The sequence below is a fragment of the Tachypleus tridentatus genome, chromosome 6 (assembly GCF_004210375.1).
Source record: "Tachypleus tridentatus isolate NWPU-2018 chromosome 6, ASM421037v1, whole genome shotgun sequence".
Classification (NCBI taxonomy): Eukaryota; Metazoa; Arthropoda; class Merostomata; order Xiphosura; family Limulidae; genus Tachypleus; species Tachypleus tridentatus.
In genome coordinates, this window is record NC_134830.1 from 116,121,661 (window position 1) to 116,137,123 (window position 15,463).

The 15,463-nt window shown below is 35.8% G+C and overlaps 2 protein-coding genes across 2 annotated transcripts in view; both read right to left on the reverse strand.

Annotated features, from left to right (window-relative positions):
• Positions 1 to 611: 611 nt before the first annotated feature.
• LOC143251694 (beta-1,4-galactosyltransferase galt-1-like) lies at positions 612 to 1,814 on the reverse strand. Its single transcript, XM_076502942.1, has one exon. It carries the CDS (start codon positions 1,812 to 1,814, stop codon positions 612 to 614), a length of 1,203 nt encoding a protein of 400 aa, XP_076359057.1.
• LOC143251695 (protocadherin-15-like) overlaps positions 1,798 to 15,463 on the reverse strand; it is a 38,541-nt gene continuing 24,875 nt past the window's right edge. The window contains exon 16 of the mRNA XM_076502944.1: positions 1,798 to 1,980. The gene's annotated coding sequence lies outside the window, so the exon portion shown is untranslated. The remainder of the gene's footprint in view (positions 1,981 to 15,463) is intronic.

Genomic DNA, 15,463 nt, shown 5'->3' on the forward strand with positions numbered 1-15,463 from the left:
TTGCGAGTCAGTAAACTCAGCCACTGGGTTACAGCTGTATCATCAATTATTTGTTTGTTTTGAATTTCGGCAAAGCTACTCTACGGCTATCTGCGCTAGCCGTCCCTAATTTAGCAGTGTAAGACTAGAGGGAAGGCAGCTAGTCATCACCACCCACCGCCAACTCTTGGGCTACTCTTTTACCAACGAATAGTGGGATTGGCCGTAACATTATAACCCCCCCACGGCTGAAAGGGCGAGCATGATTGGTGCGACGGGATTCGAACCCGCGACCCTCGGATTACGAGTCGAACGCCTTAACGCACTTGGCCATGCCGGGCCCTCAATTACTAACTAATGAAATTGGCAATTGAAAGCTGACTTTTAAACGATAGCTATGTCATTGCAATAATTATCTGATGAAATTGTATGGTTAAAGTCATATCGACATCTGTTCTCCTGGTTGTCTATGAGCTTTTACGGAAGACTGTTTATGAGCCTGAAAACAAGTGACTTAACTCATTTTTCAGCTCAATATATGTGTTACGTTGTTAACCTGTATACAATTTCGATTAATAATTAAACAAATGGCAGTGTTGCTGTGAAATAAGACATCTTAACTTCAGCGTTCGTTAGGGAAACATGTTTCTTTTGTTTATAGTCATCCACATCTTTATTGCGTTAGCTTTCAATAATTTATCTTTAAACTTCAAGATTGTTTTATCTTCCACTCCGCTCTTATAAGAAGCTTCAGAACAGATACCAGATCGGTAATGATGCAGCAAACATTCACTAGGTGGCACTACGAATGGTTGCCAATTTGCAAAATGTTGCCAAACAAAATGAATACCACCAGTGACAACTCTAGTTGGTTGAACCATGGGCTTGGATCTAAAGTAAGCCCTCGACACGTGCTTCACACGTGTCAAATATCTCAGTGTTGTGAAAGGCAAATTTTGTTTCGAATATTTAACTTTCACTGGGTGTTTTGTACAAAAAAACGAATTATGAAACACTAAACTACCCCAGGTGGTGTTTTTAAAAGACTTTATCATTTCTAGAATCGTTTGGTGATTCCGTGGAACAATATACTCATCAATGTCAACTAAAGCCACGTATTTACTTAGAAACATGTGTCTATAAATACAGTCTTCAGTGCTAGCCATTTGACCATATGCCCAGGTTTTCTGAGCCACAGTTCTGGGCAAGTTCCAATGAAGAAGTTCAACAGGTAATCCTTGGTTCTGTAGAGAAAATAAAAAATCCTTCACCTGCTTTGTTGTTTTATAATTATAGAACGTAAAGTGGCTGACACCCAAAATTTGGTAAAATGCTACAAATTCGGCCAAAGCAAAGGAATTTTTAAAGGGTCCAAAGAGAGGGCGGACACATACTGCGAGTTTGTCTTGACTTTTGGTGGAATTTTGGCTTTCTCTTCGATGAATCGGAAGTTTCACTAATTCCAGTGGGGTTGAAGCTTGGCGAAGAACCACTTCTCGTGGGGTGGGTTCCCCTGATGAGAAGGGACAGAAAAAATACATAGCGGAATAATTTTTAGAGTGGTTATCCCGAATTATTTCATAAGTAATAGCTAAGTCGATTAACGTTTCGGAGCTTTGGTCGTAAATGCTGCAGATAACGTTTCTCTGCTCATCTTCAAGCCGGGGTCCAACAGCTATAATTCGAATAAAGTTTTTCAAAGAATTATTCCTGTCGTCCCAAAACGCTGAATAAACGTAAATGTTATTGGTCACTTGCTTCCAGGTGTCCTTCCATGCTGAAGAAGTGGAAATAAACTCGTTGTTAAAGTTAACGGTTTTAACCCTTGTTCCCATTGTGACACTTCTTGATTTCCGTAATATCGTTTCATAGGATGAATATAATATGACAACAAAGAGCACTAAAGAGCCCCAATTCAACAGGACAAAGAACCTTTTCTGTTTGTTAATTCCCCAAACCATCTTCTGTTGGAATCTCCAGCGAACGTAATACAGAAAATATCTAGATTAAAAAAAAAAGATCGTTTGGAATAATTTTATGATAAATTTTAAGTCTTAAATGTCAATGAAAAAAATTGTTATAACTTATGACGAACACCAGCAAATATCAAACAAGGCATCACACATTTAAACTCAAAATACATTTTCTGGCACAGTTGTATAATCTACCAATAAAACGTAAATATTATTATTTAAGAAAACAAATTGAAAGCTGTTTGCGAAATTTTTTATTTAAAAATCTTACTTTTTCTTTTATTTTTGAGCTTAAAATATATACACGTTTCAAAACACATCCGTAACACTGTATAATTACATCAATATTCATGTGGGTTAAAATAATATCATATTAGTTAGTTACTCCAAGTGAATACAACTCCTGAAAAATCATTTAATTAACGTAACGATCCTTATTTCTGATGACGTAGAGGAATTCGAATTTTGTAGAATTTTCAATTTACATTTTGATGTTATCTACTACTGATTTAAAAAAAAAAATCATGTAATACATAATATAACAAAAGAAAGAAACCAACATCAAACAGTTCTTTAGTTTACGACTAACATAATGGCTATGAATCAGCTGTTTTTTCTTTATAGACATATAATCTACAACAAAAACAACAGATCTTACATTGAAATAATAATGAACTTATTCACGTTGAACCATTCAGTGGAAACCAAAACTAGAACATTCTACGATTTGTTGAAAACATGTACCACCGTCTTAAACAGTTACGAAATTTGTTGGTGTAACTTATAAACATAATAAAATAAAAAAGATATTAACACTATATTTAACCTGCTTATTATTAAAGCCAACAATATAACACAACACTGTACTTAACCTGCTTATTATTAAAGTCAATAATATAATATAACACTACACTTAAACTGTTTATTATTAAAGCCAATATAACATAACAAAATAATTAAATTGCTTATAAACAATATAACACAACACTGTACTTAAACCTGCTTATTATTAATTCTTCTCATCACTGAATGTGTTCACCTTTCAACCGTGGGAAGTATCTTAATGTGAAGGTCCACCTCATTGTTTATTGATAAAAGAGCAGTCCCCAATTTATGGCTGGTGGTATTGGCTGGTTACTTTCTCTCTATATCTATGACTGCTAAATTAGGAACGTCTAACTACAGGGTGGCCCGTAAGTTCCTACCCATCCATATGTTGTTATGTCATATTCAATTACGCATGTATTATAAATTTGTTTCTTTTCTTTCAGAGAAATATGGCCGATGTAAGCCCATTTACACTTGAAGAACGTGTTGTGCATAATATTGTTATGGGGACAGCACACAGTTACACTGGATACACAGATATATGTATAGGTAGAGACTTACGGGCCACCCTGTATAAGATTGCCCTATAGTAGCTTTGCGGGAAATTCACAATAAATCCAATGAAACAAATTATTTGTAAAATTGGAGATTGCATTGTTTATTTGCCTTCCATCTGTTGTATTAGTTCAAGATTATGTGCTTTTTGTGCGCCTCTATGTGAAAAAAAGGCCCAATGTCGAAATGTCAGACATCATTTCGTGAGCACACAGAGTAATGCGGAAGACTACAATTCAGAATCTTAATGCATCTAAATGTCAGTAGTTTAGAAACTGCAACAAGTTCCATTCCTTGGCAAAAGATCAAATGTTAATGATAATAATGGATACAGAAATAGATCGAGTTTCCGATACTGCATGTCAGTTAAATATACTAGCTTTCTGGCTCTTCAGTAAGTACGTCTGTAGCCTTACAACACTAAAACCCGGATTTTTATTCCAGTAGCGGACATAGCACACATATTCATTTGCGTAGCTTTGCGCTTAACAACGAACGAACAAACAGAAGCATTCCTATTCCCCATTGGCTCAGCGGTAAGTCTGTGGGCGTTTTACGGTAAAAACCAAGTTTCGGTATCCGTAGTTGGTACAACACAGATAGCCTATTGCATAATTTTGCAAACAAACAAGGAGAAGTATTCCAGATTTCACACTCACTTTCAAACTATACTATGTACATGTACGAGATAAGATTATTGTAGTGTTATACCCACAATGCCCCTGAAGCACACGTGAGTTGAGAAAATTATGAATTGACTCGCATTTCTTCAAAGAAAGTTCGTCTTCAAATTATTTTTTTAATGTTCCCCTGGCTGGACATTTTTTGTTGAAGTGACACAGATCTCATATTACGATGACCAAGAAAAAAACAACAAAATAATGACAATATAATAATTATGATGAATATAAACTGATGTCAGTTGTTGTCTACAGATTTCATAATATAGGATTAAGAGCATGAAAAAACCCATAAAAAAAACAGAGGTTCCTCCAATGAGTAATATGTCCTTGGACTTCCACACCAAAATCCAGGGTTCGATTCTCCGCGCTCGACACGTAATATAGCCCAATGTGACTTTAACATAAACAGAAATCAACAAAGTGCTGGTAGCTGAACCTGAATATTAAAAGCAGGAAAAATTGGTATTGTATATGAAATATGGATAAAAAACACTTGGAGGTTTCAGATGACTCACACATTTACCTGTATTCTTTCTTCATGACGTAACAGAAAACGTAAAAGGTAGCCATGGAAACCACGCACAAAATACGTATTGCTTGAACTTTTAATACCAATTATTGTGGATATTTTAAGTAAGTCTAGATACAAATATGACAATCTGATATCAGTTAATCTTCCGGCCCGGCATGGTCAGGTAAGTTAAGGCGTTCGACTCCTAATCCGAGGGTTGCTGGTTCGAATTCCCGTCACATCAAACATGCTCACCCTTTCAGCTGTGGGGCGTTAAAAAGTGACGATCAATCCCACTATTCGCTGATAAAAGAGTAGCCCAAGAGTTGGCGGTGAGTGGTGATAACTAGCTGCCTTCCCTCTAGTCTTACATTGCTAAATTAGGGACGGCTAGCGCAGATAGCCATCGTGTAACTGCGCGAAATTTAAAAACAAACAAACAGTTAATCTTCCTGGTTATTTGTGGAAAATATTTCACAAATTATTGTTATTTTTTAAAGATAGTTAACCCTTCGGCTTAGACGACAAAACGTTTAGACGACAGTATTAGATTTATATGTAGAATACATAAATGGTTGTGGGTTTTTAAATGAAAACTAAACTATTTTCACAACAGGGACTGAATTTCCATGAATTTTAGCAGAACGAGCCTTCTCGATTAGCGCTGAGCAACGATTGGAAAGGAGAGATTTACACTAATCAATGTTCACTGCAGTTAACCTTCTTCAGTACACCTTACAATATCTACCTTTCAGTACACCTGGGGTCCATACGGACCCTGCATATATCTAATGATCATAATGTTGAAAAGTTAGCATACTGGATCTCATTGCATTGTGCAGATAATTGACATTTCACAATTAAAACTAATAAAATATTGAATGAAGAAACAGATTTCTCGAATCTGTAACAAAAAAACACTAAACTGTACGAAAATGTGCTTGGGGTCTGAACGGATTCCAAGGGGGTCGAACTACATCAAACTTTGTTGCAGAGCCAAATTAATGACACATTTTGGACAACATGTAAGCAAAACTTATTCTGAGTGAACATAAAGTGTTTCTCACATCTCTTACCGGTCATTTTACAAACACTCATCACACCATACACTGGGTGTGGAGTGATCAGCGCAGACATGGTTTCCACATGCTGTACAGGTTTGACGAACTTTCCTGTCCGCGATTCTTGGGCAAAGATAACGTCGTTTCTTGTTTTTCTTTTTTGTTTCTGGAACACCTTGCTCAGCATGCTGTCTTGTGTCAAGCAATCCCAGATCTACAAAGGCAAATATGACACCTTTCTGCATTGCACGGGGATTTTGGAGACGTCTTTCAAGTACGTTGTGCGCATTACTTCACTTCAAGAGAGATATAAATACCTAATCACTGTTTATCACAATGGATAACCTCTGTAAGTCCATACACACAATGCCTGATGAAGACACAGAGCTCTAAATCTGTATGTTACTTGGGGTCCACACGGACCTCCTGCAACTTTTATTCACAACAATTATTCGACTGCAAAAATCTAAAGTTTCATTATTTTTTGTATCAGACGAAGATAATATAATAATTACATACAAATATGACTGGTCAATGAAAAAATATAAAAAAAAACAATTATCGTCGGGATCCATATGGACCACGGCTTTGTGCACTATTTGCTTAACTTTCATCAGTACACCTGGGGTCCATATGGATCCCGACGAAAAGTGTATCTCAGAACGGCTGTTATGGGTATTAACACTTTTAGTTCACAAAGCGTTGTGTTCGCCTACATCTGGCAAACTGCTTGTCGATTATCACCAGACTTAGCATATACCATTAAGGTTCTATGAAAAGTGACTATGAGGTGTTGGCATATATACGGAGAGGTGACGGAAACCAGTTTTGTATACGGAGAGGTGACGGAAACCAGTCTTGTATACGGAGAGGTGACGGAAACCAGTCTTGTATACGGAGAGGTGACGGAAACCAGTCTTGTTTCTGTATGTTGCGCTTGTGTGATTAAACATTTGTTTATTTGGCAGAAGGAAAAGTGTGTTATGGGCATTGCATTTGACATGGTTTAACGTGAACAACATTGTTTTCATTTTGATCCATCAGATCAGTTGTGAGGATGTATGATAGAACTTAAGACCACCATTACAAAAGAAACAGGCACGTTTATGAAGGAAAATAATGTTTGTTTGTTTTGAATTTCACGTAAAGTGTTTGTAATTTATATACTGTTTGATAAATGAAATATAAACTTAAAAATACAGGCCTTGGTTTTTGAGAATCCATAGATAATGGCGTACATTATCAAAGCCTTCTCAAGTTCTCAATTTTACATTTGCATATGATAACCATATCAACATGAACAGTTGTTGTAACACTAACAAATACACGAATAACATATGCTGTATTATTAATTAAATTTAACTGAATAAAATTAAATCTGTTGCATGGTGTTTATTTCGAACGTTCTATGTTTGATGATCTTCGTAATGTCAAACATTTTGTTCTGCTAGAGTCGCGGGTTTGAATCTCCGTCACACCAAATATGCTCGCTCTTTCAGCCATTTGGACGTTATAATGTTACGGCCAATCCAACTATTCATTGGTAAAAGAGTAGTCCCAGAGTTGGCGATGGGTGGACATGACTAGTTACCTTCCCTCTAGTCTTACACTGCTAAGTTAGGGATAGCTAGAGCTAAATCACAAAACAAAGAAACCGTTAGAATTTATAATCACCAGGAGATTGTTTTGGTATTAAGCACAAAGACGAAGCTTCACAACGGTCTATCTGCGCTATGTTCCCCGCGGGTATCGAAACGTGGATGCTAGCGGTGTGAATCCACAGACGTACCGCTATGCCACTAGGGGGCATTACCAGAGGAAGGAGGTCCTAGCTTAAAATGTTATGAATAATAAACCATCTATTTAACATTAGCCATTTTTCGTGGTATCCAATGTATTACAGTGGTGGTTTTAGCCTATTTTAGTCTTGTCTATGGCATATTGCTATGAAACCTCTTCTTGTCCAGTCTAAACGATTCTAACAACCTAAAAGTTCCATATTTTTGAGATATCTTGCACATATGTTCTCTCTATTTTATAATAATAGATATTACTAGAGATATAATATTTAAAATAAAAACACCTTTGTTGAAACCCTTACACGATAATTACATTACATGATAATTACGTGAATTAATCCTGTTAAGTAATATACATAAATCCTTTTTATTACTGCTTATTGCATAAACAAGTAATGCTTACATGAATTTTTAAAATACTCCTGATCATATGAAGTATTTATTTGAAAAACAATACATTACTTACATATCTCTTTCAGACTATATTCTGTATAGTTCTTGTAATAGCCAACAAAATGTATCTAAATAGCAATAGTTGGTGCTTAGAATAAGAAAAACCTTATCTCGTATTTACTAAAAAGCAAAGACTGATTTATTCATATGCAATGGTACCTATGCGTGTTTCTGCTTGTGGTTCAAGTGTCTAGTTGAAGTTTAATCATGATACTAAGTGATTAGATAAGGAAGTAGATGTGTACAACAAGAGATGGTTCATCCCCATTGACTAAAGCTGTTTCAACTCGTTCGTGGGCGGTATTAGTACACTTTATTTAAATAAACATTAATTGTTGTCTGGTTCAAAAAGTAAATTCGTTTTGACCAAAATTAAGTTTATAATATTCAAAGTAATAACTTAGAACAAACGCAAAATCAAAGAAGCCTTACTTATACAAGAAATCAAACCAAAATTGAACTAATATAAAGGAACACCTTTATGTCTAGATTAATAAATAACCTAACATCTAACTGTAACGCCACCTACAATCACATATCCGTTTACATCCTCCTCCCTGAGACATATGCCCAGCAATGGTCAACTACAAACTCTTTGTTAACTTGAAGATGACCAAAAAAGGCCAAAACGTTGTTCTGTACTTTATTTTAATTAAAGTTTCAATACCCATACCAGTTGTCTCATGAATGCGATTTAGAACTATGAGTTTGAATAACACAAAAAATAATAATTAGTTTTCAATAAAGAATATTATTTCTATGATATAAATAGTTATTACACAGGGTGTCCATAAATTATGCAACCCATCTTAAAAATTAATAACTTCAAAAGTACTATAGATAGAACATCCCCTGGGTTAATTGAACCTGACGAACGAGTTTGTTTGTAGTTAATCACAAAGTTACATAAAGGGGTATCTGTGATCTGCCCACTAAAGGTATCGAAACTCGGTTTCTAGTAATGTGAGCCTGCAGACCTATCGCTGTGTCTTTGGGAGGCGTGAAATCAACGAACAACTAGTAGCGTTTTTTTTTCACTTATTTCTGTTGTAGATTCATTGCTAGGAAATAGTTCGTGAATAAAATATTCCAGAACAGATGGATTTGTGAAGATAAACCAAAACGATGGACCCCCACTTTCCTCTGATATAACCCCATTGGATTTTGTTATTTTGTAGGGCTTAAAAAGATCATGTATATTCAACACCTTATCTCAACACACATGCTCGTCCTTTCAGTCGTGAGGGCATTACAATGTGACGGTTAATCCCATTATTTGTTGGTAAAAGTGTAGCCCAAGAGTTAGCGGTGGATGGTGACGACTAGCTAGCTCCCCTCTAGTCTTATACTGCTAAATTATGGACGGCTAGTGCAGGTAGTTCTCGTGTAGCTTTGCGTGAAATTCATAAACAGGCAAACAAATAAAAATATGTCTTACACATAGTATTTTTAAAGTTATAAATGTTCAACATTAGTCTATGGGCATCCTGTATATTCATGCGCCTGTGTGATATCCCTTAAACGGAGGTCAACATCAACAGATGATGTTACCTTCAACATTCCCGCTGTTTAAGGGTTAAAGAACGTGATTCTATACATATAACTACAATGTTCTGTGCAACTCGCATTGTTATTCGACACGAACTGTGCAATTTCATCGATTTTCAGCCACCTTACACTTCCTTACTTATTTATCAATAATTAATTTGTAGAATTTTGCAACCATTTATAAGAGTTTATCATGTCGAAATATAAACTTCAGATTTTAACACTATGCAAAACTATTATAATGTTTATTCTCCCTGAAGTGTTCCTGTAATTTAGGGTTTGTCTCACAAACTAAAGTAATAACAACATTTCATTTGGCAGCTTAATTTATTGTTATAATATTAATAAGGAAAGGTTGTGATTTTTCTTATAGCAAAGTCCCATCGGGGCTATCTGCTGAGTCCACCGAAAGTAATCAAACACCCTGGTTTTAACATTGTATATCCGTAGACTTACCATTGTACTAGCAATGGACAACAAGAAAACGCTACTTAAATAAAACTTTAAATGTTACAATGTTAAAATATAAGAATGAAAAACGCAAACACGTTTTTTAATAACCCATTTATGGTGGTTTACAAGTATTATAAAGGAACACGTTTTTACTGAAGCTACTGTAAACCAAATATTTGTAACTAATCATTTACTTTTTTGTCTTTTTTTAAATTGTATACGTGTAACAATGGACTGAACACAAAAGGAGAAATATAGTACTTGGTTAAACACGTTGTACTTTATCCATATCCATGTATTATATCTCAAAAGACATTCTTGGTTGATAGAATCGAAAACCGACAAAAAGAAACAAAAAGGGGAAAAGTTGAGAGGTTGTAGAGAAACTGAAGTTTGAGATCAAATGTACTTTAAGAACTAACATAGTATAAGAGTATAAGTAAAACACAAAGATCAGGTGTACTTTAAGGACTAACATGGCACAACAGTATAGGTAAATGACAGGAATCACGTTTACTTAAAGGACTAACACGGCACAACAGTATAGGTAAATGACAGGAATCACATGTACTTTAAGGACTATCACTGCACAACATCATGAATATTAATACTAGAACCACAAAAACTACAAGAACAGTAATGATATTTTGATACAGACCCAACCAACCCCATCTAAAACAATACTCTATCCCAGTCCACGGTTATTATTATAAATATATATATATATAGGCTAGAATGTGAAATATAGTATTATTACACAAACGCTTGTTATTGTGCGAACTACTGATAATTTAATAACCATGTTAGTCCTATTGTTTTTACCATTTTATTGTCAAACAGGATCAGTAGTTGATTAACATGATAATATAACTTTTGTTGTAAATTGCCACTATTGAGTCATTTCAACACATTGATTACATATATATCATCAACACATTATATTATCTCGGAAATTGTAAATATATTTAGTAGCTTATAGGTAGTGCTTTTTCATTACAAATGTGAATATTTGGATAAAATCATGCATTAAAACTTTACTTGTATATGGTCTATAAAATATAAATGTACATTTAGCGTAACTTTAGAATCCAAGCGTTGTGTCGATAAACAATTAGATTCTAGGCTTAATATTAATACATTTGGTAAACGTTAGTAAACAACCTTACAAACAAGTCGATTTTCGTTACATTTAAAAGAATATAAATCATCAACATACATGAAATACTGCTAAGCATATGAAGATGATTAAATAGAATTCCTCTGGGTCCAGTTTAACAGTTATTTACCTTCAACTAACTAGATCACAAAAACTAGTCACTTTGCACCCATTTGGTTACGAGGCAATTAAACTTTGTATTCCTTCAATATGAGGTATTGAAACGAAACTCGGGTAACTGAAAATATCGAGGTATACCATATGTGTATACTATGTGTCTATAACTATGTCTCTGTCAAAAGACTGACATTTGACCTTGTACCAATGGTTCGTCTAAATTATCGGTCAAAGCGGTAAACACAAAGTTTTCCTGCACACAATAAACGTTACAGAAAATTGTCACGTTTACATCCAAAATGGAAGATAGTAAAATTACTTCTGCTTTCAGTCACTTCACTTCTATAGCTTTCAGTCTGACTACTGCGACATCGATTTGGTGCGAGTTTCGTACAAACGGTATTATTATAGTACTTCATAGTAAACACCCTCTTCAACAAAATTGTATAGAATTAAATGTTGAGTAAATCCCCTAGAGCAGGGGTCACCAAACTACGCTACGGCCCTCGAGGTCAATTTGTCCGGCTCGCCAGCAGCTAGCCGCTTGGAAATAAAAAGTGACATTTCATCAAATGTCCGACTGTCGTAACAAAATAAATCACACTGATGGTCGCTTTAAGCTGGCAAACACAAGACGTTATGATAAAAAGAAACAAGTCTGTCACGCGCATTTTTAACCAATAGGAAAATTATTCTTTCGTCCTTGCTGCCCGTCTATTCATATCGAGGCACGTATCTATGAGAGTATTAGGATTTCGAAAACAAGAACAGACTTAACCCTCGTCCTATCGACTCGTCTTGTAAATTCAGCGGACTAGGGTTATCGCTTCAGCAAGCTCATTTCTCTTAGTAGTCGGGTTATGCGCTTTTCGTAGCTCGTTCTTAGGTAAGTGTCGTGGCAAACGTACATTTCAATATATTTTGTTTGTGCATTCTTGGCCCAGTACAATACGTTTCTCACAGCGTTCTGTGTTTTTCATTTTCAGATCCTGTTTTTGTTTTTTTTTCACCCATTGTTATGGCTGCTTTTAAAAGAAGAAAAGTGGACTCTGAGTGTCGTGCTTTCAATGAAGAATGGGGAGAAAAGCACTTCTTTGTGGAAACAAAAAACCAGAAAGCTACTTATGTGATATGCACCGAAAGTGTCGCCGTTTTGAAAGAGTACAATCTTCGGCGTCACTAGGAAACAAAACATCTATTTGAAATTTTCAGGAAAGTTCCGTTCTGAGAAATTTGAATCCATGAAACGTGTTTTTGAATCTCAAAAGAATCTCTTCACGAGAAAGTTTGCTGAAAATGAATCTGTCACTCGTGCAAGTTACAAAATAGTGCATAGGATGGCAGAGCGAGAAAAACCTTTTACTGACGGCAACTTCATCAAAGAGTGTATGATGGAAGTAGCAAATGAGATGTGTCCTGAAAAAACCAATTTCTTTGAAAGTATCAGCCTTTCAGCAACTTCAGTTGTACGGAGAGCAGAAGAACTTGGAGAGAACATCGCATTACAGATACGCCAAAAAGCTAGAAACTTCCTGTGGTATTCTCTGGCACTGGATGAGTCTACTGATCTCTCGAGTACGTCACAACTTCTCGTGTTCATTCGTGGAGTTAATTTGAAAGAGTTGGCATCAGTTTACAGCATGCACGGAAGAACAACTGGAGAAGACATTTTCATGGAAGTGCATAAAACTTTGCAAGACTATAACCTTCAGTGGAATCAGGTTAGAGGTGTAACAGTTGATGGAGGAAAAAAACATGGCTGGAGTAAAGAAGGGTCTGGTGGGACTGATCAGGAAACAGTTGGAAGATCTTCAGCTCCCAAGCGCTCTGTTCATGCACTGCATCATACATCAGCAAGCACTCTGTGGAAAAGACTTAGATATTTCTTGCGTACTGAAACCAGTCATTTCTGCAGTGAACTTCATTCGGGGTCATGCACTTAATCATCGCCAGTTCAAGGCGTTTGTTGAAGAAATTGATTCGGATTTCTGTGCCTTGCGGTGAGGTGGCTCAGCTGCGGTAAAGTCTTGTCTCGTTTTTATAAGCTGAGAAGAGAAATAGATATATTTATTATTGAGAAATATAAAGCCAATCCACTTCTGTCGGATCCAACCGGGTTGTCAAAGTTGTCATTTTTGGTTGACATCACATCCCACATGAATGAATTGAACTTGAAACTTTAGGGAAAGAATAGCCTTGTCTGTGATCTCTATAGAATCATTAAAGAATTTCGGAGAAAGCTGTCATTGTTTGAAGCACATTTGGAAGGAGGAAACCTCTCTCATTTTCAGTGTTTCAATGAGTTTCATGCTGGAATCACAGAAGATGTCAACCTGGAGTTTCAGAAAAAGATTATTGGTGATTTAAATAAGTATTTTTAGAGAGATTTTCCGATCTCGACAGAATCGAAAATGACATTCTCCTTTTTCAGAATCCTATTGATTGTGTCATTGATGACGTGCCCGTGGAACTTCAACTGGAGATCATCGATTTGCAAGGAAATAACTTGTTGAAAGCAAAACACAGAGAGGAGCAACTTATTGAATTATACAGCTGCATACCTGAAGATGATTTTCCAAAGCTGAAGCAGTTCGCATCTGGTATGACATCAGTGTTCGAAACAACTTACGTCTGTGAACAAGCATTTTCAAAAACGAAGTATGTGAAGTCGGTACATCGATCAAGGTTGACTGATGAACATTTGAAAGCAATTCTAATGATTGGATACAACAATTCAAAACCGAACATTGAATATATTTTGAAAGCCAAACGCAAAGTTTCATAAATTTCACTAACTTGTTTGCGGCTTAGTGAAATTCAGATATGTACTCACTATGTGCGATGTGACCATTGTTTTTGCTAATGTCACCTTCTTTGATAACCTTTCGGTAAATAAAAATGTTGGTTGTATTTCTGTTTGTTTTTTATTATATGTGTGTATTGCATGCTACTCCCACATGGCTAATGTGGCTAATATATTTAATGGCTAATTAACTTAGTGTTAAGTCTTTTACAGAAAGCTTTCGTTCTAGCTTATGAGTATAATGATCATGGGGCCCGCGGTTTCCATTCCCCAAGTAATCTGGCCCCCTGTGAAAAAAGTTTGGTGGCCCCTGCCTTAGAGAATAAGGCGTACCAGCAAAATTGTGTTAAGTGGTTTGGTTTAGATCGAATTTCGCTCAAAGCTACATGATGATTACCTACGCTAGCCGTCTCTAATTTAGCAGTGTAAGACTAGAGGGAAGGCAGCTAGTCATCACCACCCACCGCCAACTCTTGAGCTATTCTTTTACCAACGAAACGTGGGATTGACCGTCACATTATAATGCCCCCACGGCTAAACGAGCGAGCATGTTTGGTGCGACAGGGATTCGAACCTGCGGCCCTCAGATTACGAGTGGAGTGTCTTAACCACCTGGTCATGCCAGGCCAACTGTTTATGTACCAAACTGCTTATGGGTCTACGAAAATAAGTGATTTCACTAAATTATTTCAGCCACTTGTTTATAGTGAGTGTTCTAACAAAAAATTATCCAATACGATGCGGTAATAACAGACCCAACCAATATTGAACATTACACAAACAAGTCAATAATCTGAGGATTATATCATTAATAAAATGTTTTCATAGATTAAAAGAGCCTTAAATATGACCATATTAAAGATGTACACCAAACAACGAACTAAATTAATCTTGTTTGTAATACGGTAGACACAACAGTGATAAAAAAACAAAATATCCGGAATGTTCCAGAAGATTATTTACATAATTGTTCAGAATAGTAGGTTTATATTTTCAGTTATTTAACTTGTAGTATTTCTAATCCTGTCAAGTGTTTCAAGACTTTGTTTCTTTTCTTCTAAGCCACAGTAACAGGCGTTAGGAATATATTTATTGGGACTGTCTGAGTGCAAACTTTGTGAATGTGCTTAATGGGCGATATATGAACACTTTAGGAATATGTTTACAAAAATTGTTTGCACACTATGAATATGTTTACTGGGCTACGTGAACACTTTAGAAATGTGTCTACAGGAATTGTTTGCACACTATGTGTTTGCTGAGGCTACATGAACACTTTAGAAGTGTGTCTATGGGAACTGTACACACTTAATGTGTTTGCTGAGGCTACATGAACACTTTAGAAATGTGTCTACAAGGACTGCCTTTAGAGACTTACTATAAGAAGCTAGTGTATTATATTGCTTCGCCTACTAGTAGGTTTGATACATTTTATTATTCCATTTTACAGACTTAAAAATAATCGAACTTTTTAAAATTCTTATATGTACTATATTGATGAGTATCATACAAAACTTGACCATAATATGAAGGTTACCATCACA